Here is a 23,845-nt window from a genome sequence, read left to right as displayed (position 1 = left end):
CCTCGCTGGCCTCTCTGGTGGCTCTCAAGTCCGACTGGAAATCCATTTCTGAGCAGGGCGTTCCCCTGCTCCCAGCCCTTTGATGGCTTCCCCTTCACAAGGCACTCAAGGCTCTTAAGACAAGGCTTGCGCTGGTCTTTCTTGCCTTAGCTCAGCTGTGCTCCCAGGCCAAACGTGCAGCTCTTATTTCAGCAGCGCTAATGGACCTGGACTTCCAGAGCGGAGCCTGAACTTCGCCCTATTTTTGTACTTGTCTCACTTGTCATTGCCATTGGAAAAGAGAACACTATTCTCATTAATTTGCCATCCCTCTCCCTGTAACTACCTTCACTTTTCACCCTTCTCTTTTAATAAATAGTTGGTAGATTTGCACAAGCTAAAGAGAAATCAGAGCATCCTCCTTCTCTGTCTTCTTTTTTAAAAAAATACTTTTTTGTTGATTTTAGAGAGAGAGAGGAAAGGGGAGGGAGAGATAGAGAAAGGAAGGGAGAAGGAGAGAGAACAACATTGATGTGAGAGAGATCCCCACAACCTAGGTGAAACTGAACCGGAGACCTTTTGGTGCTGGGGGTGACGCTCAACCAGTTGAGCCACAATGGCCAGGCTCCTCCCTCCCTTTCTGTCCTCACTTCTTGCCCATGTTGTCTATATTCCAGGTCCTCCTCTCCCCTGTACTCCTGCATCCTCTGCAGCGTGGCTCCAGTCCTCATCACTCTATCCAGATTGAGCTCCCAAAGATCACTGATACCTATTTGTTGCTTAATTCAACAGATTGATTTGATTCCTTACCTTAATTGATCTCTCTTTAGTATTTGATTCTGCAGACCACCTCTGTCTTATTGAAATTCCTTAAACTGTACTCACTGTCCATTATGGTAGCTGGCAGCCAATGTGGCTATTTATTTAAGTTTAATTTAGTGAGAATTAAAATTTAAAATTCAGTTCTGCAGTCACATTAGTCAAATGTGGCTATGGAACACTTGAAAGGTGGCTATTGTGATTGAGGATGTAAATTTTAAATTGTGTTTACTTTCAATAAATTTAAATTTAGTCATCTACCTGTGGCTAGTGGCTACCCTATTGAGCGTGGAGATATAGAATATTTCCTTGATCACAGAAATTTCTGTTCAATAGGCCTCTCGAGCAAAGTTTGGCAAAGTTTTTAAGAGGCCAAATAATAAATATTTTGGCTTTGTGGGCCAGATAGGTTCCATTGCAACCTCTTAATTCTGCTGTTGTTGAGCAAAAGCAGCCACAGAGAATATATAAACAATTGTGTGTGCCTGTGTTTTCATAAAACTTTATTTACACGTACAGGCGGTGGGCCAGATTCATCACATGGCTGTAGTTAGTTGGCTCCTCTTAGAGCCCTGGTTTCTTAATATATACTTTAAAATTTTTCTTCCTGCTTTTCTTTATAATTTTACTTTTTCAGTTTTCCTATTTTTCAGATCCATCCATCCTTTTCATCTTTATCACAACACTTTATTATTGCAAAAAAATCTCTAAAACAGTCACCGTCTCTTTGTATTGTGCTCCTGCCCATTCTACCCATTGCCACACAACTGTGCCTTTATAACTTATCACAACTGTGCCTTTATAACTTATCACAACTGTGCCTTTATAACTTATCTGAGCCAGTTTCCTCATTTGTAAATGTGTCTAATAATAGTAACTGCCTGATAGGGTTATTATATAGGTTATAGCCATCATGAGCACAAATTTAAACACAATGAAATGTGTATACAATTGTACTCACGGTAGGTGTGAAGTACTCTTACATTAACTCAACACAGAATAGTGGTTCAGACTTGGAGCCTGACTGCCTAACATCTAACCCCAGCTTGTCACACACCAGTGTGCACCTCAGGTAGGCCACTAACCTCTCTGTACTTCAATTTCTTCATCTGTAAAATGAAGATGCTATTAGCAGACACAGATTTGTTGAGAATTAAATGAATCAATTTGTGTTAAATGTTCATAGTATTGCCTTGGTGCAAAGTGCTGCATTGTTGTTTTTATTTTATTTTTCTGGTTTTAAAGATGAGGGAGAAAACCCTAGACTTGTTAATTTGCCTGGAGTCCTACAGCTAGTAAATGACATGCCTGAGATTTGAACTCTGGTCCTTTGACCTTAAAGCCCAGGCCTTTACACTCTACTACATCCCTTTCAACATCTACTGGCTCCTTACCATATTCCCTTAATTGGAACTAATCTCTTTTTGCTTTGTGTTTTCATTATACTTAGTTTATACCTCTACCAGGAAATTTGCTACATTTTCTTTCTTATTATAGTTATTACAAGTCAGTCTGTTTTTTGAGAGTGAAGAGCATGTTCCCAGTTATATTTTTCTCCATTCCTTCACAGTCTCAAGTCTAATCAACAATGAACTATTGTTAAATGTGTTGAACAGATAAACTTTTAAAGAGAAAATCATTATTGATAGTAAATTTATCAATAGATCGGAGGCTGTAATCTGCTGAAGTCTGCTTATAGAATAATGAATTATTTCTTATAAAGGTCATATATTTATCACTAGTATATAGATTTAGTGTTTTAGTACACAGATAACCAGTGTACTCTTCATCTTTCTCCTTGATTTATTAAATTTTGGAAAAAGGACTTTACATTTGTTTTTGTGTGTTTTTTATGAAATTGTAATGAAATGAAGACCCAAATAGTAGGTCCTCAGTGAAGGAAATTGAAATATGATCCAAAGAAAGAAGGTTAATTATGAGTTAAAATTTCCAGTTATTTAATGATAAATATATGCAGACTACAGAAGTCAGTAGCTGAAAATATTGAAAGGGTTGCAATATTGTGACTACTGAAAGTGGTTGCGCTGGAGGAAGCTTTCAACAGTCATTTCATGCAAGTTGAAATATGACCGTTTGTGAAAGAATTACATGGGTCACACTATTTAAAGTACATTACATTTAATTCTTAGAATAGGTGGAAGTGGTGGAATTGAGAGGAACATTTTAGATTTTATTGATTCAACTTTCCATGGCTGGGTAATCAAATTCATTGAGTAAATGCTATCAATTCTTCCCTGTAAAAGAAGTGATATTTTTTGAGTGTCAGGTTTTATTTCCTTTTTTGATGTTTAAAATTTTATTTAATAAATCCATGCTTAGATAACACAGTTTTAGCCTCAACAAAGGGAAAGTTAGTGGTGATGGGAATTGATGGGAAGAGAAGAATCACGTGAACATTTGCCACTAGCTTCTGGCACCCAGAGGTCAAGACTGTGGAACTGGTCAGGCTCCAGAGAACAATCCCTCAGACATCTACCGCATTCATTAGCCTAGCCCAGTGCGTGGCCAGATACCCACTGCGGAGTAACTTACTTATTGGATGAACAAGGCCAACGTGAGACACAGAGTGGACCGAAGTGTGGTATTAGGTGTTAGGAAGTTTGATTCAGGGAAGGCAAAGGTGAAGAAGAGAAGGAAATAAAATTCCAACAAGATTCCCTTCCCTCCTAAGAGCTGAGTCTACGTGTTTATGTTAGATAGACGCCGGCAGGGGTTAGAGGTGGAAAGGCAAGGGGAGATAGAACTTTATGTACAAGAAGAAACGCATAAGGAGCTTCACGAACTTTCTTCTTTACAGAGCTCCTTCAGAAGACCTCAGCAATGCCTTTGTGAGCTCAGACACTGATAAGGGCACATCCTGACTCCTTTTCAAGGACATCTAACATTACTGTAGTGATTATATAATTGCCCTGGGGTGCATCCTGCTGCTTCTCAATTTATGAAATATGACAATTCTCAAGTTTGTTTCAGTTTGCTAAAACTGATGGATCTTAGACTTTTTGTATCAGTCAGGATAGACTAGATTAGGCAGCAGGAACAAACCACCCTTAAATCTCCCTGGATCAAAAAGCCCAGGTATGGGGTCACCCATATGAGTTTATCTTGGGTTACCTGGGAGATTTGCACCATGTCATCCGTCATCACACAAGGATACAGGCTGATAGTTACCACTTGGAATGTCACTCATTCTTGTGGCCGAGAGAAGGAACACGCATTGGGTCTTGAAGACTTCCTTCATTACTTCTGTGGCCATGTCACGGGCCACAGCAAGCTTTACGCCCGTGCCTCCTTTTAAGTGGGTATGAAAGGGCAGTCTTGTAAGCGCCTGGAATCAGGGCAACCGAAATCATAGTGGACAGCAGGAACGATGACACATTTACAGCAGATCTATGTGATTGGAAAGTTCTTCATAGCCGTTTATTATGACTTCAGCTGTTTGAGGTTGATTTTGATGAGAAAAATAAATAAAAAGGGGCAGCAAAAATTTTATGGCCCAGTTTTTAGTTTCTTAAACCTGAGTTTACATGTTGTCATAAGAAATGTTCCTTTTTACGAGATGAAAATTGAAATGAGATTTTTTATTTAATTAAAATTTTTTCGTTAATGATAGTTACACTGATTATAAAGTTGATGATTCATTGAGACCCAAAACCCAGCAATCTTGATTGCTTTAATTTATATTTTTATTGAAATATGTTTAAATCACGCATTCGATACATAAATACATGTTCATAAAATTAAATAACACAAAAGTATTTAGATAAAAATATAGACTATTCCTTCTCTATACTGTCCCTCAATTTTTTTCTTACCCAGAATTTACCACTATTAACATTCTTTTGTCCATTTTACTAGACTCCTTCTTGCTCTTTTACACAATGCAGAGATGAACACACAAACAGCTTGCTTTGAAAAGTACATCTTGGAGATATAGATCTCCCCCTAAATTGTTGAACTAATTTATTTGGTCATCAGCATTATATGAGAATACCGGTTTCTTTTTACTCTCACCAACACTCTTTATTATACCTTTATATCAATCCAACGGTGGAAAATTGGCATCTCATTATTGTTTTAATGTTCATTTTCCTGATTGTTGGTAAGGCTGAGCATGACATTTTTAAATTTTTGTTTATTGGCCATTATTGTCTTTTTCCTTTATGGATAGTATGCTGAGATTCTTTGCCTATTGGGTTTTAAAATTTAAGGTTGATTTTTTAGGTACACTTTAAATATTGAAGTTGTCAATATATCTTTCACCTCATTATTTATATTGAAAATATGCCCTTCCAACAGCTTTATGTTGTCCTCTATTTCACATCTATATATGTCTATATCTATATCTACATCTATTTATATCATCTATATCTATATCTAATCTATATCATCTATATCTATCATCTACCTACCTTCCTACCTACCTACCTTCCTATCTGTCTGTCTGTACACATACTCTCACCTGGGTGTGAGATGCAGGTAGCTGAGTAGAGTAGATTTCAGAATTCAAGTAAGGATCCCTGTTCACTTGTTAATTAATTCAGATTTTGATTACCAGAGTCCTTTCTCCTATGACCCAATTTCTAGGGATTGTTTAAGGGAAAAGAGTATTTCCAGATGGCAATGGTATGTAAGGTTTTTAGGTCCCCTGGAAGTTATGTAGAGCTGTTCCTGTTCCACAGGTCTTAAAACTAAAGGATCGTCCATGCAGAAGCTTCCCCTATTTCACAAAGTTAGACTCTAGGCTGTTAACGATTTGTCTGATGTATATTTGTGTATGGATATGTGTTGTGTGTGGGAGGGTTGCTTATGTCTTAAATATACATCCAAACATCCATGGCCCATTCTTTATTTCTACCTGCCTCTGATCTTGGATGTGTTTCAGAGTTTTATTGAGTGAGCATTTTGTTTTGTTTTTATGGTGAGTCTTCTTATTACGTGCTTAGCTAGGGTTTTTAGGTTTCTCATGAATATATTCTGTGGTATGGTTGTATAAATTCTTCTGTTTTCTTTCTTTTATGTTGACTTAACAGTGTATATAACATGTTACAAAAATCTTTCTGTATTAGTACACTCGGGTCTACCATGTTTCTCCTGATTTCTGGACTTAGTCCTTTTGCTCTTGTCTGCTTTTTATGTTCCAAAAATTTGCCACTGTTCTGGCCAGTGGTAGCACCATTTCTAGTGGTTCCATTATTGTTATTAATTTAATTTCAGTTTTATGGTCTCCCCCCCCCCTGTTTTACAAGTGGGCTATAGGGTACATTTCAGATTACTTAAAATTTTCTGCAGAAGGAATGTAGAGCAAGATTGGGGTGGGGTAAAGAAATGAAATTGTTTTGTTTCTTTCCTCAATGGAACGGGATGTGAATTTGAAGAGTTATTCACAAGACTCTACAGAACATTCCAGTAGTTATATCTAGAAACTATATAGCCCTGGACAAAGACTATCCCTATATCTATCTATCTATCTATCTATCTATCTATCTATCTATCTATCTATCTATCTATCATCTATCTATCATCTATCTATCTATCATCTATCTATCATCTATCTATCATCTATCTATCTATCCTATCATCATCTATCTGTCATCTGTCTATCATCTATCTATAAATATATAATGCTAATACATATGGAAAGAATGAAGCATCACAAATGAATGAAGACAGTAAGGATGAGTCAAAAAATGATGCTTAAAAAATTGACTACTGATAAATAAAAAAATATAATTGCACTGCCACATTACACATATATCATATATGTGTAATATATATAAGGCATATTGCATATATATTATGTACATAAATGAATAAATTACTGGCACATTTAAGAAATCAATAAAAAAAAACAAGAAGAGAGTAGAATTAATTATCTTAGAGGAAAAACTTGCAAAGGAAAATGAGTTTATTTGACTACATAAAAATTTAAAAATTTTTGTCTTAAACACCATGAATTAAATTTAGTGAAAAATTTTAGAAAATAACTTGTTATAATGTCAGATTTAAGTTCAAAGTCCTTATAAAGAGCTTTAAAACATTGAAAAGACATTGTACTTAATACCAGTAATCAAAGAAACTCAAAACTATTTTTAACTTCTCAAATTGTAGAAGATTGAGAATAATTTGTGTTTAGAGGAGTGTGATGAAATGGGTTTTCAGATAATGCTGATCGTAACATAAATTGATTCAGTATTTTCAGAAAGCAATTTGATTATTTTGTGTGTGCATGTGGGTGTTATTTGATTGTAGGAATCTAGCCTACAAATGTAATAAAAAACAACATGACCAATATTTCTCTACAAGAAACATCATCCCAAGATAATTTAAAATAATGACAATATTGTTAAAGGCACTTTGAAACAATGTAGAATAAAGTTAAATTATAGAAATCATTGCATATTTAGATTATTTTCAAATAAGATAAAATATTGAAACATTAATTACAGAACATGGATTTATCCACTTTTTGCTTTATTTTACAGAGAAACTAAAGCTATTTGGGTCTATTAGTAAACATGTTTTGTGCCATGCTAAGATATAGTCTATGAAAAAGCGTGTGTTTTTAGAAATGATAAAAAAAATATGTATGTCTGCCAATCCACAGAACGTTAATGTAAAAGACAGTTCACAATTGGTTCTTAGTTTTCACTAGAAATTGAGGTTTCTAAGGGTTAAGCATTCTAACTAATATATATATAATTAAAGCTACTAGATGTCCGCCCGGGTGTGGCTCAGCGGTTGAGCATCGCCCTAGGATCCAGGCGATCGGGGTTCGATTCCTGGTCAGGGCACATGCCCGGGTTGCGGGCTCCATCCCCAGTCGGAAGCATGTGGGAGGCTGCCGATCAGTGACTCTCATCATTGATGTTTCTCTCTCTCTCTCTTTTCCTTTCTCTGAAATCAATAAAGATATTAAAAAAAAAAAAGCTACTAGAAATAATAAGAGGAACATCTTCATGTGCAAGGAAAGTAAAATATATGTTTCAGTAAAAGCTATGAGGAATGACATACATTTTGTTGAGGGAAAATAAAGTAATTTTGTCCTAAAGAGAGACCAAAAAACAAAAAAACAAGCAAACAAAAAAACCCGAAATCCAAAACTGGAAAAAATTTGAATATGAAAAAAAGAGAAACTTATTAAAGTTTATGGAAAAAGAATCTTTGGAAAGGAATTTGTGCATGGTCAAGCTGACTAATATCAAAAGCACACTGGTCAAGTGTTTGGTTAAGTAAACCTAGACTCCTCAATATTAAAGGAGCTAAGTTTTGCTAACAATTATGTAACCTCCTGTATTCGCCTTTGAAATCCTTTATTGTCAATTTGGTTGAGGAGATTAGGTTCGGGTTCATAATGAACTCTGATCCTGTTTAATGAAGTGTCCAAACTTTTTTGTATTTTTGACACACCTCCCCAAATCAAATTTTAGATGAAGTACTTTAAACTTTTAGCTAACTTTGGGATTTTTAAAAGATTTGTTCCCTCTCCTTATAGATAATAAACTAGTTAGGCTTACTTGATGTGCTCGATTACATGGGAAGCATTGTCAAATAAATGATGACTCACTTTCTTAGGTTATATTGTATGGCTGAATATTATTAATTTATTAATGTATTCCAGAAATTATATAAAATTTTTGTCAGGAAGGAGAAATTTTCCCCTTATACCTCTTGAGTTAATATGGCTGCACTAATAAAATTGACTTAAAACAGATTAAAAGGAGAAAAATCAATTTAATTTTGTGCATACAGGAGATAAATTGATGTTCAGAGAGCGACCAAAAAGCAGGCAGCTTTTGCATCTTTTTACACAAAGAAACAAAAATGTGTGGGCATTTGACAGTACAAAAAAAGGAAACTTAGGTTTAGGTGCTTATTTGTGAGAAATCTAAGCAAAAGTTGGGCTTGAGTAGTAAATTAGTAAAGCAAACAAACAAACAACAAGTAGCGACATGTTTCTATAGCTTCTCAGCCTTGCACTCTCTGACTCTGGTGACTAGCATATTTCCCTCATCTCCAGGTGCAGGAAGGGCACCTTTCTTGGGGAGCTCTATTTCTTGCTTTCGGGAGACAAAGGATGGTTAAGGTGTCCTTGCATTGGCTGCTTTTCAGTTGACTTTAATTCAAAATAATCAATATGCCAGAGTGGCATCATTTTGGAGTTGCCTGTCTTATGCCCCAACATACCTAAAGTTCTGATGTCTTGATATAATATCAGTCATAATTCTAGTTATCTTCTTATAATGGGTATACTACAGAGATAACAAAATTTCTTTGTCAATTTAATTGTGATGAATGCTCATCAAATCTTTAAAAATGGATATTTTTAGGGTTTTTTTTAATAGTTACTGATACTTCATCTTTAGAGAAATTAATGGACAGGACTCTGACAAATACTTTAGAATACAAGTCTCTGATAACTTTCAGGTCATACCACTCACTTGGACTTAAGGACACTTTTTATCTTAAGCTATCTATGACTTAACAGCAATTTGGTAAAGTATATTTTTGTGAGCAAGGATGAAACAAACACTTTTTCACTCTCCCTGATCCCTCTAGAATTCAGAAACTGTCCATTAGTAGTCCTATTTTCATAGTAATATTGTTGTTTTGTGAGTTCAATAATAATCTTTTCTCCTCGTAGAAAGGCTACTGCCGCTTCTGTGGCTAAAATTCTATTTTAGAAAATGACCCCTACCTGAGGAACCCCTTTTGAACTTCATAATGACTGGGGAACTCATTTCACCAGTCAGGTGATTCAACAGGTCTACAATGTCTGGCTGATTCTACATTTTCACCATGCCTGCTACCTTCAGATCCTTTGTTCAGTCAACCTCATTATCCTAACTCCACAACCTATTCCCCATTAGGATTTATTTTCACTTGCACTTGGCAGAAAAATCTAAGGAGGAAGTTGCTTAAATTCTTAGTTACTGGGAAACTGCACAATCTGATTATTGGTTACTTCTGTTTTATTCCATAGTCAACCAGAGACTCAGCACTGGTCATCACCCTTAAATTTACATCACAGAATAAAATGAGAATTGCCAGGCTATGTCTCTGAAAATGAAGGAATACAGTTCTTGAGAATTTTATTTCAGTGGTGGGGTATTGAAGTAAATGATTATATGCTCAGAAATGTGTCTAAAACTTTAGGTGATATTGTTGAATCTATCGCCAAAGCCATGGGTGATCTAGAAATATCTTTAAATTTACTTGCTCAAGTTGATTAAGATAATTGAATTGCTTTTGACTATATTCTAGCAGAACAAGGTGATGTCTGTGTACTTGAATAAATTCTTCAGGAATGATTGAAACACAATTGCACAAAATCAGAGAATAAGCCCAGTGGTGATAGGTACCTGTAGAAAGCTTTTGGTCTTTTGACCTCTTTAAGGGATAGCCTCATGGTTTAGAATTATTCTACAATTTTGAATTAGTGTCCTGTTTTTAATTTCAGGACTAATTGCTATTATTAAAACTCGACATCTACTGTCTTTCACAATGCTATAAGAACTCCACAGGAATAATGGTAGCACGACTTTTTGAATTGATTTCTAATCTATATAGGATATTAGATGGACAATTAAAAGACAAGATTGAAAATGATTTGAATACTTATGGTGAACTTTGTTAACTTTTGTTTATTTCACAAGACTGGATGACAAGCCTTCCTCCCTTTTGACACTTTTATTGCTCAAATGTGGCCTGACAGTTCCAAAGAAAGCCACTTTCCCTCCTATGTGGAACATGACATACCAGGGATGAGCCTTTCTGGCAACAGGGGATTACAGTGTGAACACATGAGAAAATTGAGAAAATCCACTCCAATGGTTGATCAGGGATACTTATGAAAAAATACCTTGATCAAAAGGGGGGAATATGAAAATTGACATAAGTGGAGCCACTTTAAAATGGAGCCGGAGCAGCCATTACAGAGGAATTGCCTTGCATGCCCTGCTTTCTGAACCTTTGAATTGGGCCAAACCACACACATTCCATGTCAGTAAGAATGAGACTTTCCTGTTGACAAGACTGATAAAAGTGAAATTTTACCTAGTGACCGCTTCACCTGACCAATCAATGAAGTACAAATGTAGCTTTCTCAGTACCAATGAACTCCTTTAAAAACAACTTGCCTCATCTTTCATCTTTCTCTCTCTTTCTCTCTCTCTCTCTCTCTCTCTTTCTTTCTCTCTCTCTCTCTCTCTTTCTTTTTTTTTTTCTTTCATAAAAACCATGATTCCCTCTTCTGTAATCCAGACACTATTTGGGTTTCTACTTAGATCTGTTTACCCTGGAAATTGCAGTTCTTGGATTCCAGATAAATGCTTTCGCCTCTTGATCTGCTTCTTGTATTTTAGGCTGACAGGATGGGTTGTGGGTTGGAGGTTGGCTGAAAATGGTTATAATTTGGACATATTTTTTCCCAGTATAAATGTCTAGTAGGCTATTGGCTGTTAGTGTATGGAACTCAGAAAGGAGATCAGGGCTAAAGCTCAAGATGGAGGTTGAAACCTTAAGGAATGTAGAGATCACTTAGAGAATGTATATAGAGTGACTAAAGGAATGACTATTGAATGTTAGAGCTTACTAGTCAATTAAAAATTTGGCAAAGGAAGAAGATTCCATGAAAGATGTTGTTGCTTGCAAACCGACCCCTCCACACAGAAGGCAGGGAGAAACCAAGAAAGAGGCAGACCATTCCAGATTGGTAGGTAGCAGGTTTAATAAGCAAGGGAACTTACATACCAGGCTTTTTCTTAGGTAATTGTAAGATGCGTGTATCTCCACACTCACCCACCAGAATCTTTAACGTTTATATAGAGGCCTTCACTGGGTTCAGTCATGTATTCTGTCTGGATGGTCTCAGGAGCACCTTACTCTCTCAAGGTCATGTCCTTGGCAAGGCTCTCTCAAGGTTATGTCTTTGAAAAGGCTGCTAGTTTGGGAATAGTAGGTGCGACATACACTGTAAGCACAGGAGAGAGTGAGGAGTCTCTGACTGTGTTGAGCTCGAAGGCCAACCAGCAGTCTTATCCTCTCGATGATCTCTTCTAAAAGATATTGAGAAAGAGCAAGCAAAGAGATAGAACAATAAGGTGAATGATGAAGTAAATTTTCCATGAATTTTTAGAATTGAGAGGGCCCCTTTTTTGTGTGACGTATCATAGACAAGATTAAATATTGAGCACAAAGAGTGGTAATGTAGAAAGTTGAAGATAAATGGAAAAAGAATAATGACATTAAGACATGTTCCAGCAACTTAATCTTCCATGTGTCTGAAATGTATTCTTTTCAGAAACAAAAGCAAAAATAACAAAAAATACATAAATATCTTGTAGGAAATTTTTATGAAACATCTTTTCTTATTTTTGCCACAGATGTTGAGTAAACAGTACCTCTTTCTTGGTGTATTAGTTAATTATGGCTATAATTATGCTGCACATCAAGTAACCTTAGCAATCTCCAAATCATGAAACTTTCTGTAGCTTGTCATGGGATCAGTTGATCTAGGATGTGTGTAACTGGAAACATTGCTCCAAGACATGTAGCTGGCTGGGTTGGGCTTCTTGTTTTTTCGGACTCTGTTCCCACCGGCAAATATTTATTCTCGGCTCCAGGCTGAGGAGGAGTCGGCAGTAATACCTGGAAGCTCTTCTCCTGGAGAAGGCAAAGGTGCAGGAGAGCAAGGCCAGTTGTCCAACTGCTTTCAGGCCTCTGCTTGCACCCTGTCTGCTATTAGCCAAAGCAAGTCACATGGATGCGCCCCAAACCAAGGGAATTGTACTTCACTCCAGGAAGTGGGGCCAGGGGAAGAAACAATATTTTTGAACAAGTATGGAAACACTCACACTTTGTAATTCAGAATTCTTGTATTAATTACTTCTTGTGCTGTGCTGCGTGGTAGTCATATTCAGTGTTATTGAAATATTTAGCATTGTTTGATTGTGATGAAATGATCCCTCTTTCTGCTGCCTTCTGAATCTATTACTTCTTAATGCTACCACTGTGTCTATAGCTGCTCTTAATTCCCTGCTTAATTTCACACACGGCTCTTTGAGTGAAGACCTGAAGGAGATACTCAGCTATTTAACAGGACTTTTGCTTGTTGCTTCAATATTTTTCCCCCTCTGTTATTTGGCAATGTTATAATGTTCGCTTGTCTGACAGTTGGACCATTACTGTGCTTGTATTTTTATTCTGATTCCCTCCTCCTCAAACACTGGTATATGATTAACCCTTTCTTTTTGTAAAAATGAGTTGTATTTTCTTAAAAATTATCTCCATCTACGTGATGTCTGCATTTTCAAAGGAAGGCGTTGGTCCATTAAGAGATGAAAAGTACTGAATTGCAAAAGTTTTTAAAATTAAAATTTTTGTGTGCATGTCCATTCTTTATTCAAATTATGAAGTATTTCCAACACGTGGAAAAAGCTTATCTATTTCTTATGCAATTGGAGACATCATATTTAATTGAAAGTAATGTAGTACGCATCTGTATATCTTTACATCAATATAGGTATCTTTCAAAGAAGACTTGAGTTTTCCCTGAAGTTTGCTCTATCATTTGCCCCCTCAGCCTATTGTGTCTGTGCTGCACTTACGTACAATTCATGCCATCCGTGTAAATTATTTTATTGCTTTATACTCTAGTTTCATCCTAAGCAATAAAATCCACAAAGACATCACCTAGAAGGGCAAGGTACTTTTTTAGTGCATATCAAAATGAATATGTAATCATTAAAATAAAAAATGTCACTCCGTCCCATCTTATATATCTATTGCTCTCATTACCTGGCATAATATGCACAGGGAAGCACTGTTTTAAGGGCAGCTCTGCCAAACGAGAAATATACAAACCTAGTTAAGCAATAATATCTTTTGGAAAGAGTCATTTACTTTTACTTTCCAATTATTTTTCAGGTTTGTGGAAGGAATGTTGAACATTTGTTACAATGCCGTGGATCGTCATATTGAAAATGGTCAAGGAGATAAGATTGCTATCATCTATGACAGTCCTGTTACAAATACTAAAGCAACTATTACCTATAAAGAGGTCCTCGAGCAGGTAATATCATAACTTTTCTGTATACGTTATTTGGAAGTCATGCAGAAATTATTTAAATGGCATACATTATCATTGTTTAACCTTCAATTCTCTTAATCCATTGATATGTTACCATGTTTTTCTTTTGAAGCACATTGGATTAGAGGTGTATTAACTCACTGGAAGTGTTTTTATGCCTTGCATTTATATATTACAGCACTAGAAATCTCTAAAAATATGTTTAAATCCTCTCTGGCCTTGGTTTGCCATCCCCATTGCCATCCCCTTCATCCAGCCATTCTAAATTTAGCTTTTGTACCATTGAAGCTGTCTCCTAACTTCCCTGTTACCCGGTCTGCTCATGTCAGATAGTCACCTAAACTGACACCAGAGATTTCCCCCTAAGCAACAACATATTTCTCTACCCCACTTAGAATTTTTTTCCTTAAAAATTCCTGTTATTTAGAGAGTACAGTGTGGACTTCTGTGATGTATAAGACGCTTTGGATTCTGATCATGGCATCCCTCATAGTTTTATTTCTCAATATTCGTGGCCATGAACACAACTATTTTTCCACCCTGGGTGTTCTGTCACTCCCTCAGGCACTCCCGGCCGTTTACAGCTCTTTGCCCATCTCATTCCTTTATTTATTCTTTTTTAGTTTTTTCCCACCTGTGTAGTTCTTAGGTGAATTGTGATATTGGCAGATGAATTCTGAGACTTTCTTTGAACATTAGGATGAGGCTTCAGAGGCAATTGTAATAGTATTTGGGTATTGACTGTGGAAGAGTTATTCTAGCTCTCTGAGGCATTTATTTATATGTGCTTAAAGGGAGATAATAGTGTAGGGCAGAGTTTCTCAACCTTGACACTATTGACATTATAAGCCAGATAATTCTTTGTTGTGGCGTGCTGTTATGCACATTGTAGGATGTTTAGCAGGATCCCCATTCTCTACTCATTAGATGCCAGCAGCACCCCTCCCCAGCTGTGATGATCATAAATGACCCCAAATGCTGCTAAATGTCCCCTGGGTGGCAAAGGCACCACTAGTTGAGAACTACCGGTTGAACAGAGTCTGTCATACTAGGGTTTGCAAACATTTCCTTTTAAATTAAGACTTTTGGAATCACATTTTCTTCTTTTGCTTTTTAAAAACTTATTTAGGGTTTCCATTCAGCTTTTAGAAAGTTTGTTTAACTTTCCCTGACTCTCTGAAATTACATCCTTTTGCATCTGCAATGTTCCTGTTTAGCCTTCTAAGAGAATTCAAGAAAGGGAACTGAGACAAATCAGTGATCTCACGATCCGGAGTTATTCAAATAATCAAGAGAGGAAACAGAAGCCAGTTTTGAGCTGACTGGGTAACAATCCCAGCTTCAGCTGATTAAACGTTGAAGGATTTATAAAAAGGAAAGACCAAAGAACCAGAATCAGAAAAATTTCCCATCCCCCGGTGGAGGGGCAGCAATGGAGAGTTGAGGGGAACCCACAGATTGTCTAGTAACTAGACTTGCTGACTTGAATCAATCTCCTAGATGGACAGAATAGGAGCATCCAGTTGGCCAGATTTAGGTTCCGTGCCTAAAGTACCAGGCAGTGGGGAGAAAATATCTTATCCACTCTGGATTTCACAGTAGGAATTGGGGCTCTGCCTCCCTCTAGGACTCATACTAGGGGAATTCCAATCTGGTAAGAAGGGACAGCCCAAGATAGAACAAAACAAAATAGTTCTGAAAATATGCTATTGGGTACTTTATATTGGTCTGCAAGTGGGGACTGCATATTTTCTGAATAAATTATACAGAGACAGAGCTTCTACTGGGGCTGAGGGTAGACACTCCGTTACCAAATGACTTTCTTCATGTGAGGCCCTGCCTGCATAAGGCAGCGTAAATTTCTTGACAACTTGTTATGCTCCATATTTTATATTAGGCTTGCCTTTTTAGCTTATAGACAAGGTTTATTCTTTGAACAAAAACTTGTTCCTATTTAGGCATATTGGCACACTCTCATTTCATTAATATTAGGCCTTACGTACTGGTAAATTTTAATTAGTATACAGATCAGGAAGCTAATTTACATATTAGAAACATGTTATCTATATCAACATACTATATTTGATATATAACCAAACATCAGAGTAAAGAAAAAAGCCTTAGAGAAACCTACAATAAGAAGAGTTAAATAATGGTTGTTGCTCTTCTCATTTTCTGTTTTCTTTTTAATAATTTACATAAATGTATCTGATAAATACACTGCCACATTTGGCTTAGAAGCTGTTTTGCTTACTCATCTTGATTTTCTAATATTAAGTGTAGATTCACACCCTTTTGAGGTTTGTACTGGTTCACTGGTTTCAGTTTAGCTTGTCATCAAGCACTTAAAAGGTCTGTTTCTCTCACCTGCGGACAGTGTCTGATTCCCCAGGCTTTTCTTCTCCAAAGGACTAAAGGAAGAGCTGTTAGGAAAGAGGGAGGCATTGTGCTCCACTTTGATTACCAGCTCCTGGTTCCCTGTGGCGTTTATTTCATTAAGTGGAGAAGACAAAGAAAGATTTAATGGGTAAGGCCTTTTTGAAAAAACAAAAAGAAGTGCCTTTTCACTGTACTTGTTTAATCTCCCGTCTCATTTCTACTGGGAGTTTCTGGCTTGGTAAAACTTTAGGTAGCATTTCTTGTTTAATTAGTGAACCAACTGATTTTAGACTAAATTGTTTCAGTGACATGAAAGAACTGGAGATTTTACAGAATGATTCAGAAGTAAAGCTTTTTCCAAAATTGCCATATTTTATGTAGATCTGATAATTTATATGTAGATCTGATAATTTATATAACCCTTTAAGATTTTTATAGAGAGATTTGAGCCTGATTTAAGATCCAACAAATATTTGTTTTATGTAAATAGTTATTTTATATAAAACCCTGTTGGGAGCATGGGATACCAGGTAAATGGAGCCATTCCTTATTTTCAAGGGCCTAAAAATAACATGTAAACATAGTAAAGAATATGATGGGGGTAGTGTTATATTCTGTGGAAACACATGAGAATGCCCCCAGCTCAGCCAAGGGGTAATAGTGTTGGGGGCGGGAGAGGGGAGGCACCAGGTGCTAGACTGGTGGGATCAGACAGAACCTTGAGTTTTGGCTAGGAAAGAATTCAGAGCCAAGATTCACTATAAGAGAAAGTTTATTTAGAAAGTCACAGGTAGAAAAAGTGAGTGGTAGAAGAAATGGGCCCAGGAAACAAGTTACAGAGACAAAAGAAGGGCCCTTGGAGCTTAGGAGAAAGGAATGTAAAGGTAACACGCCTGGAGGGAAGAGGAGGATTCTGGGGAGGGGACAGGCAATTGGCTAGGTCCTCTGTCCTAAGGGTTTTAAGGGTGGAAATTTTAGGGGAGGTCCTAGGGAAAGATCTCAATAGAATATTCAGCAGCTTTCCAGGTATGTCCTTTCAGGTTTGGGGTCTCCATCGATTGATTGGCTGGTGCCAGGGCAGGGGGTCATTATTCAATGCAGCTGGTGTCCTGAGGTCAGCCTTGGCATCACTTGTCTGGGTTTTGCTGCTTTTCTGGGCCTGGAGCTGAAACACAACTAAGGCCCAGATGTTATCTTTAGGGAGGAAAGGTCAGGGATTCTAAACCAAATGACCAGGGATATGAAAGATCCAAACCCCATGACCAAAGAGTGATATGCTAGGGGAGCAAAGGTTACACTGAGAGTGAACTCCTTGTTTTTACAGTGTTGCCTGTTACTAGGCCCCCAGGGCTTTCCACCCTGGTATCTGTTCCTGACCCATCACCCTTGCTCTGCTTATGTCTAACTGCCTACTACAAGAGGACACAGGAAGGCTTTTGGGAAGAGTCATTACCTAAAATGACCAAAAGTGGGAAGGGAAAAACTGTGGGGACTAGGAGGTCTTGCAGATAGAAGGAACAGGACATGCGGAGATACTGAGGGAGGAGAGAACCTAATGTTCCCACAGTGGCTTTGTCGCAAAGCGCAGCACAAGGGGTTAGGGAGAAGAAGGCTTGAGTGAGCCCAGCTTGGAGGGCCGAGAGTGCCACACTATGTATTTTTACTTTGTCCTAAGGGCAGTGGAGAGAAAAGAACACAATCCACCTCCGTGACCTGTGGCTCATTGTGATCTGGCTCCCGTGACCTGCACCCGTGAACACCACCCTGCACGGCACTCCCCAGCTGCCCTGCCTCCTACAGTCAGCCCTCCTGGCCTGCTCCATTCCCACCGGAGCCTTTGTACTTCCCCGCTCTTTGCTGGAAGTACTTTAGCGTTGTTTTCTCTTCTAGAATGTAAGTTCCATGAGGGCAGCAGTTTTTGTTTTGTTCACGGGGACAGTGCTTGGCACATAGCAAACATTTGTTGAATGATGAAGGAATGGATGAATGCAATACCATTTGAAATTTCTAGGTGACTCTAGTTTACTTTATTGAAGAAACTTACCTTTATGTTGTATCAATAATAGAACTTGGTTTTTCCAAGTAAATTCTAACTTCTTAATATCTGTAAAATATTGTAGCTTTTTTATAGTAGTTAGTTTGGTTGTTGAAGATGAATATTTCCTTCTTGAATATGCCACCTACACAACTCAGATCTGAATTCCAGGAGATGGGTATGTGTTTGTCATATCCTCTTATCTCTCTTCAAGTTAGTAGTTATATCAAATCTCAGTGAAATAAAAGGTGTGTGCGAGAGATTTTGTTTGTATGTTTATGTATATATTATGTGTAGTATTTATCATTTTTAGAAATTCCTACATTATATTTAATTTCTTCATCTCTAATTTTATTTTGAATATATCTCTGTATATGGTAACTTTGTTTTATTTATATTCATACAATTATACATTGTTATGTATTTATTCACTAAATAAGAACATGATCCCCTAAAGGGCATTTGAGAAATTTTCTTGAATATATGTAAACAGGGAAAATTAATGAAGCCCAGTGCGTGCTACATTTTCCTGATTTAATTTAAACTGAAAGTGTCTATTATCTCTACTCAAGGTAATTTTTGGAAATATAATTACAGCAGTGGTTGTAATTATGAAGGTTGAATAATTTAGAGGAGAAAATTACTCTGATATCTAGGGTCATGTCCCATGAGAAGTCCACCTTCCAACCTCTGCCCTGTGGGATGCTCTTTTCAAAGCATGAATCCCATTGTCTCAGAAATATGTCAGGGTGAGATAATATGATATTCCTTTGTCACATCATTGGTATTTCCTCAAGTAAAAACTTAACAGACAAAACCCAAATGATGCAGAAAATCAGTCCTGCTAGTGGTTGCCTTGTTGAGGGGAAAGAATATGACAGTCCCTATTAATAGTTTCCTTTCCTTAAATTTCCTAAAAAAGCAATGAAAATTCCATTTGTGTTACTGTCTGCTCCACTAAAAACTATCTCTGGAAGGTAAATTACCCTTTTCATGCTTGATAAATAGGTGAATGATGCTAGTATGAGATTGAACTTACAATAGGTAATGTATGTTTTTTCCTAACATGTAATTTTAAAAAACCTTTTATTGGAATGTAATATACATTCAGATTAGTGCATAGATAATAAGTACAATGCTTGTTAGATTTCCACAAATGGAACACACCCATGCAACAAAATCTGTCATATAACCAGATACAGAATATTCCCAGCCCCCTAAAAACCCTTAAAAACCCTTATTATGCGTCCCTTTAGTCATTTCCCCCACCCTCATGCGATTATATCCCGACATCAAAAGACCGTCTATGATGGGTTTACCTACTTTTGCATCTGGCTAGTCTCACTCAATCTTTTGTTTATGAGATTCTTTCATCTCATTGCAAGAGGCTGTCGTTTGGTCATTTGGATAATGACTCGTTTGGGGCTATTATGAATGATGCTTCTGTACATATGTTTGTGCACCGATTTTTGTGACGAAATGCATGAATTTGTTTTGGGACTGTGCTCAAGAGAGAGATGGCTGATTCATGGAATATGTACATGTTCTGTTCGAGTAGATAGTGTCAAACAGTTTTCCAGAGTGTTTGTACCAATGTATATCCCATTTCTGGTACGTGAGCATGCTGGTTGTCAACACTTAGTATTGAGAATCCCAAGTCTTAATTTTGGCCTTTCTGATGAATGTGCATTGTGGTTTTAAGTTGCTTTTCCCTAATGACTAGTGAGGTTGAGCTTCTTGTCCTGTGCTTCTTGGCCATTTCTTGTTGTACTTTTCTCAAGGGCCCATTTAGATCTTTTGCCCATTTATTCTCCTATTGCACTGTCACCATGTTAGCAAGCCAAGGGGGAGACTTTCTCACATTTAAAGAAAATACCTTATCATTATCTGAAAACCTTCAGAAAAAATGATGACAATGTTGTAATGCAAGTGTTGATGAATTAAGTGGTTTTAAGAATCCAAAGGTGAGAAGACATACTCCCCTGTTTTAAATATAGTTAATGATAAAATCTACCCTTTACTCATCTCTCCAGTAGAACAGCATAAAGCAGGAAGCATGAACCCCAGTACTGAAGGCTGGAAATGATCTACTGAAGATGCTGCTGTATTAGTACTTTTATTCACATTAAAAGGCTCTAGTTGATTTTGAGTGGTTTGGCTCAAACTTATTTTCCCATAAGCCTCACTGTTTTTGTGATCTATTTTGTATAATACAAGGTTGCATAATGAGATTTAGCAGAAACATTTGTATTTAATTTGAAATGGAAGCTGAGTATATACCAACTAATGATTTAAATTTTTAATAAAAACTGTAACTGGAAACTGTTTTGAGTAACTTTTAGACTTAATAAAATTTAAGTTACATTCTGAGAGTATTCCACATAAAGAAAAGAAATATTAAATCAATTTAATAGATAATATAGGAAGAAACTTGTTAAATAAGAAAACAACATTTTAGTATTTCCTAGCTTCCTTTTCTCCATGTTTAGAGCCGTGTATTCAAAACTAAAAATGTCTAAAGATAATTTTTACATCAACCCAAAACAACAACAGTGTAACCAAACTCTTTTGAATTTGAGATCTCAGCCAGATTTTTAGAGATTATATTGTTTCTGAAATCAGATTACTGTCTGAAGTGAAAACTCACTTGTTTTCATCTCTCCCTATTCCAGAAGCTAGTTTACTGTGCTCTGAAGTCTGGAACTCTTTATTTGTACCTTTCTCCGTGTGTAGTTCATTTTTGCTTTTTATTTTACTTATTAGTGTACTTACATTATTATTGTACCTATTTATTAGTGTACGCCCCAACTGGGGTAAAATCTTGAGGATAGAGCTAATGTTATATTATACTTACTTCTTTTACCTACACAGTGCCCAATATAGGCTTCATAGCATAAGCTTATGTTATTTACTGTTCATGAGTAGAACATTCAACAACTCATTCATTAAAATGCAAATAAAAGTATAATTTTTGTTTACTAGAAATAATTATTTCAAAAAATAGCACTTATCTCCTCCACATTGTGAAATTTTTTTTTTACATTGAGGAATTTTTATTTTTTAATACGGTGAGAATCTTTCTTGTTTTAATGCATTACCTGACTGTAAAGGTTTATATCCTGCGTTATCTAAAGCTCTGCTTAAATTTACCTTGCTTGTTCAATCTTAGAAACCTGCAAATCTGGTCCACAGCTTTAATTCTTCCATATGTGTAGTTAATGTACTTTTGTTATTCATTGATAGGTTCTTATTAGGTACTTTGTCTTATCTCCAGAGTGGCTAAACTCTGACCATTTACAAAGTTAATGCAACAAAATCAGTAGGTCATCTGGCTTTGAATTTAATTTCTTGGACTAGAATGATGATTGACTCAAATTTATTTATTCAAAACATACTGTTAGGACACCTAACATATATCTGGTACTACTGTGGATACCATGGCTATTAATCTTTGCCCATAAGAAATTTGCAATTTAACTGGAGGGATATGTTATAAATAAAAATATATAAGTGAAAAGATAATATAATGTAAATGAAGAAAAAGATGAGGTTGCAGAGTGACTTGGGCTGCCATTTTAGCTAGGCTTGTCAGGAACACTACTTGTCTCTGAGGAGATGACCCAATGACGTAGACCCAACTGATGATTGGAGAGGACCATGTGAAAATCTGAGTGCACTTCGTGCCAGGCAGAAGTCCTGAGCAAGAACAGATTAGGCCACTGGGGAGAGTCGGGAGGCCGGTGATGAGAGGAGAGTGGCAGAGTGTCCAGGAGTCTGATCCTGTTGGACCTTGCAGGCCAGGGTAAAGACTGGATCTTATTCTAAGTATAATGGGAAGTGACATGTTGTTAAGAAATCACTTCGGCTTCTTTGAAGGATAAAAGACTGTAGTGGGCAAGACTGAGAACCAGGAGATGGCAAATGGTCCAGGAGAAAAATGAATAGGCACCAGTTAGCTTCAGTCCCCTCAACAATAGCCGCATTTGGTTGTCTGTTGGGCAGTGAAGGGACAGGATGTGGTTTGTGCCACATGGAAACTATTTTATGTATGTGTCTTACCTTGGATCTCTGGCTACACCTCCTGGGTTTGAAGAAAGTCTGATTCTGCCAATCATAGAGCAGCCCCCTATAAATGCCCTCCTTGCTCCCTGTCTTTCGCAGTGTTTTTAATGTTACACTCCAAGGGATTTCTGTATAATTTCCACATAGAATCCTAGGAAAAGTGTTTTAGTTGCCTTTCAGTTATATTACATAAAAAATCTACTTGGATATTTTCATTATTTAAAATTCCCTATCAACAGATATAATATTTTTTTAAACAAAAACATTCTTAAATGTTAGGTTGAAGGCTAAGCTGCTAACACAAAGATACCCAATAATATATAATATAATATAATATAGTGGCTTACATTTTTTAAAAAGCATTTTTCATCCAAAGATGATGAGGTTCCATTTGGCACAGCCCAGATAAAATCTCATTGTCCCTTCTTCCCCGGGTTCATTGCCCTCATCTTCATCTTTGTAGCAGAGACAAAAGTACAGGTCCCAACAGCTGCGATGGTGAAGGAGGATTCAGAGAGTCCAACGTGCTGTTCTGAGGCCTGTGCTCAGGACTGTCCTACATGAACTCCAGGCACATCCCATTTGGTCATCAGCAGCAAGGAAGGCTGGGCGATCTGGTGTAGCTGCATGAATTTTGATGGACAATTAGGAGTTTCTACTACAAATAGTCTTCCATTTTATAGGCAAAATGAATCCCAGATCTTATCTATAAATGAGTGTAACCCACCAATGTCAATACATCATGAGTCCAGGGAAACAAATAAAAGCTAAAAATAAAGCCTCATACGTAGCATGCTAGAGATAAAGAAGGAAGACATCCGCAGTGATACGTCCTCAGGCATATGTTGAATGTTTCTGGTGTATCATTTACTGTATTGGGCAGTGGGGTCAGAATGTTGAGTAAGACACAGTTTCTCCATCCAAGGGGTTCATAGTTTGCCTGGTGAGAAAAAGACAAGACCAAACTGTGTGATAAAATAGCAAGAAAGCTTTGTGCATTAGTAGCACAGAGGGACCAGCCTGGGCCTACCAGGTCGGAGAAGGCTTTGCTGAGGAAGTGATGTATTAGCTAAGTCATGAAGGAAAGGTAGAAATGTGTGCTGTGGACATAGGTGGTCTCCCTACGGCTGTCCCCTAGGGACTGCAGCAGATGGGTTTATTCAGGAGTTGGAGATGACGTCATTAATGATGAAGCTCTGCGCTCTGAAGACGAAACTGACTGTCTTTGCTGACTGAAGTTCTAGGCCAGGAAGATGAATTAAATGGGAAACAAAACGAAAAGTTTGCTGAAGGCTAAAGGAGGAAGAGAGGCAGTTTTTAAATTCAAGGAGGAACAGAATAGAAAAAAGGAAAAACATGTTCCCGTAAGTGGAAGTGGGAGGAATTGGTGACACTTATTCTCTTATCTGCCGTCCAGCATCTACACCTGTTACGTAGTCAGCAACTTTCGGACAGCTGCATCC

At 37.1% G+C, this 23,845-nt stretch overlaps 1 protein-coding gene across 1 annotated transcript in view; it reads left to right on the top strand.

Moving 5' to 3' along the window:
* Positions 1-23,845, top strand: part of ACSS3 (acyl-CoA synthetase short chain family member 3) — a 144,315-nt gene that overhangs the window by 18,432 nt on the left and 102,038 nt on the right. The window contains exon 2 of the mRNA XM_081127258.1: positions 13,744-13,888. Coding sequence (XP_080983384.1) covers positions 13,744-13,888 — 145 coding nt within the window. The remainder of the gene's footprint in view (positions 1-13,743; positions 13,889-23,845) is intronic.

The sequence above is a fragment of the Miniopterus schreibersii genome, assembly GCF_964146895.1.
Source record: "Miniopterus schreibersii genome assembly, chromosome: 2".
Lineage (NCBI taxonomy): Eukaryota > Metazoa > Chordata > Mammalia > Chiroptera > Miniopteridae > Miniopterus > Miniopterus schreibersii.
Note: the sequence above shows the minus strand (reverse complement) of the source record. Positions and strands in the feature narration are given on the sequence as shown.